Raw genomic sequence first — 2,500 nt, forward strand, 5'->3', positions numbered from 1 at the left:
TGATGAAACACTGTCTTGTCAAACATTACATGGCTGTTTGATGAAACACTGTCTTGTCAAACATTACATGGCTGTTTGATGAAACACTGTCTTGTCAAACATTACATGGCTGTTTGATGAAACACTGTCTTGTTAAACATTACATGCCTGTTTATTTAATGAACAGTGACTTGTTCAGCATACCCTAGCTACTTGTTTAATTACAAATTTGTTAAGCATAACAAGGGCGGTTTCTTGACTTGATAAGCATTGCGTCGCTGTGTATTTGCCGACTTGTTAAACATTACATGGCTGTATAGTTGTTGGCCTGGTTCCAACATGTCAGATTTTGAGTTCTGGGCACTCATTGGTCTCTTTTTGATATCAACGTTGGATCAAACCATGAGAGCGTTGCTTCTTTGTTGGTTACATGAAAAGAGAAGGAAAGCAGAAAGAAGAGAGAGACAAACGGATATATAGAGACAGACAGACAAACAGAGAGAAAGAGATAGCGAGACAAAAAAGAGAAAAAGAGACAGAGATAAAGAGACAGAGAAAGACAGAGAGAGAGACACAGAGAGACAGAGACAGGGAGAGCGAGAGCGTAACAGAGATAAAGATATTTTGAGGAAGGTGACAAAGAACAGATCCGGTCTTTGCGCGATATGTTCTTGATTAATATCAAGTCTTTTTTGTCCAGGAGAGAGAGAGAGAGAGAGAGAGAGAGAGAGAGAGAGAGAGAGAGAGAGAGAGAGAGAGAGAGAGAGAGAGAGAGAGAGAGAGAGAGAGAGAGAATTGATATCTTCACGCACTGCTCTTATTAACGAAAAAGAAAATCCTCTATTTCCTTTGAATGCCTCAGATCTTGAACGGCAGTTCCAACGCCAGTGGATTGAAAGAAAAAATCAACAACAGAAAATGACATGGTTGATATTTCGAGTATGATTACTTTCCATTTTTTTGTTTCTTTAATCACTCATTATCGAAGCGATCTTATATGAGGATGAAAATGTTCTGGGAATTTTTTTTCCCTTCTTCCGGTTGAAATGAAGGCTGTGAATTTCATATCCTGTCAATCTGCGCCTTGTAAAGTGAATAAGGTTTGACAGCCTGTGAGAGAAGCTGCAGCATATTGTGCAAGAAATACGTTTTATTGCGCTCAGCATGGAGCCAAGAAACTTTGCCGCTTTCTTTTGTCATGTTTGGGCACGGACTAGAATTTCACTTCAATAGGGTGCCACGGGTTTTCACACTGGAAGCGAAATAAAGCAATGATAAATAAGGTAAAGTTCCTATTTCTTTCACACACAACCCCGTTGGAACACACACACACACACACACACACGCGCGCGCGCTCGTGCGCGCACTCACACGCGCACGCACACATCAGAGTAATCATTTTCCCGTCAGGGGGATGTTGTGTAGAGAGGGGGAGGAGGGGTAGGGGGAATCATTTTGCTGCCGTACTTGATTTTGCTTGTTCCTTTGCGCGCGCGCGCGCGCGCGCACACACACACACACACACACACACATACACACACGAGCACGAGAACAGAAATCAATACACGCTGATAATTTACACCAACCTTCAAGTTTTGAATGGCGTTGGCTGGGTCGTCGGCAAAGCTCTCCACCTTGGTGATGTTGATCTTACTGTTTTCCACCAGACTGTCGAAGCGGTTGTGAGCCTGCAACAATGAGAACCGAATATGCAACCCATGCATGATTATGCTCTGGTAAGTGTGTCATCGATGGGGATTTGTGTGTGTGTGTGTGTGTGTGTGTGTGTGTGTGTGTGTGTGTGTGTGTGTGTGTGTGTGTGTGTGTGTGCTAATATATATATATATATATATATATATATATATATATATATATATATATATTATACGTGTTTTATTTTCTATTTTTACCTCACATGTAAGACAACCAGAACCACGTAAACGGATGCTCAGGTGAAGATGTGGTAGGAAAAACTAAAACAAAAAACAACTGTTGTGTCACAGGCTCGCTTTATTTTTCATGTCATTTAGACCAGTGCAAACACACACACACACACACACACACACACACACACACACACTCTCTCTCTCTCTCTCTCTCTGTCTGTCTGTCTCCCTCTCTCTCGTTCGCCTTATCAAATATCTGCACACAGCTCTTTCAATTCTGGTCTTAAAACCTTCAAACATTCCTTTTTTTTATTTTTCCACCCCCCCAACCCCCACCCCCATTTCTCTTCCTGGCACATAGTTTTCTCCAACTATCTATCTACTAGTCATGTATAGGTTTTGCTTTTCACTCCTCTGAATGATCATCATCATTACCTTTTTTATCACTATCATCATCATCATCATTATTTTTCCATCATCCTCATCATCACCACCACCACCACCACCATCATCATCATCATCACTATTGGCAGTAGTAGTAGCAGTATTGTTGGTGGAAACAGAAGCAGTAGCAGCGGTAGTAGTTGTCGTTGTTGTTATCGTCGTTGTAGCAGCAGTAGCAGCAGCAGCAGCAG

The 2,500-nt window shown here is 41.8% G+C and overlaps 1 protein-coding gene across 1 annotated transcript in view; it reads right to left on the minus strand.

Moving 5' to 3' along the window:
- LOC143286335 (gamma-aminobutyric acid type B receptor subunit 2-like) overlaps positions 1-2,500 on the minus strand; it is a 197,503-nt gene that overhangs the window by 155,904 nt on the left and 39,099 nt on the right. The window contains exon 4 of the mRNA XM_076593878.1: positions 1,566-1,667. Within this exon, the coding sequence (XP_076449993.1) occupies positions 1,566-1,667 (102 nt within the window). The remainder of the gene's footprint in view (positions 1-1,565; positions 1,668-2,500) is intronic.

Source organism: Babylonia areolata, chromosome 10, assembly GCF_041734735.1.
Source record: "Babylonia areolata isolate BAREFJ2019XMU chromosome 10, ASM4173473v1, whole genome shotgun sequence".
In the NCBI taxonomy this organism is placed as follows: domain Eukaryota; kingdom Metazoa; phylum Mollusca; class Gastropoda; order Neogastropoda; family Buccinidae; genus Babylonia; species Babylonia areolata.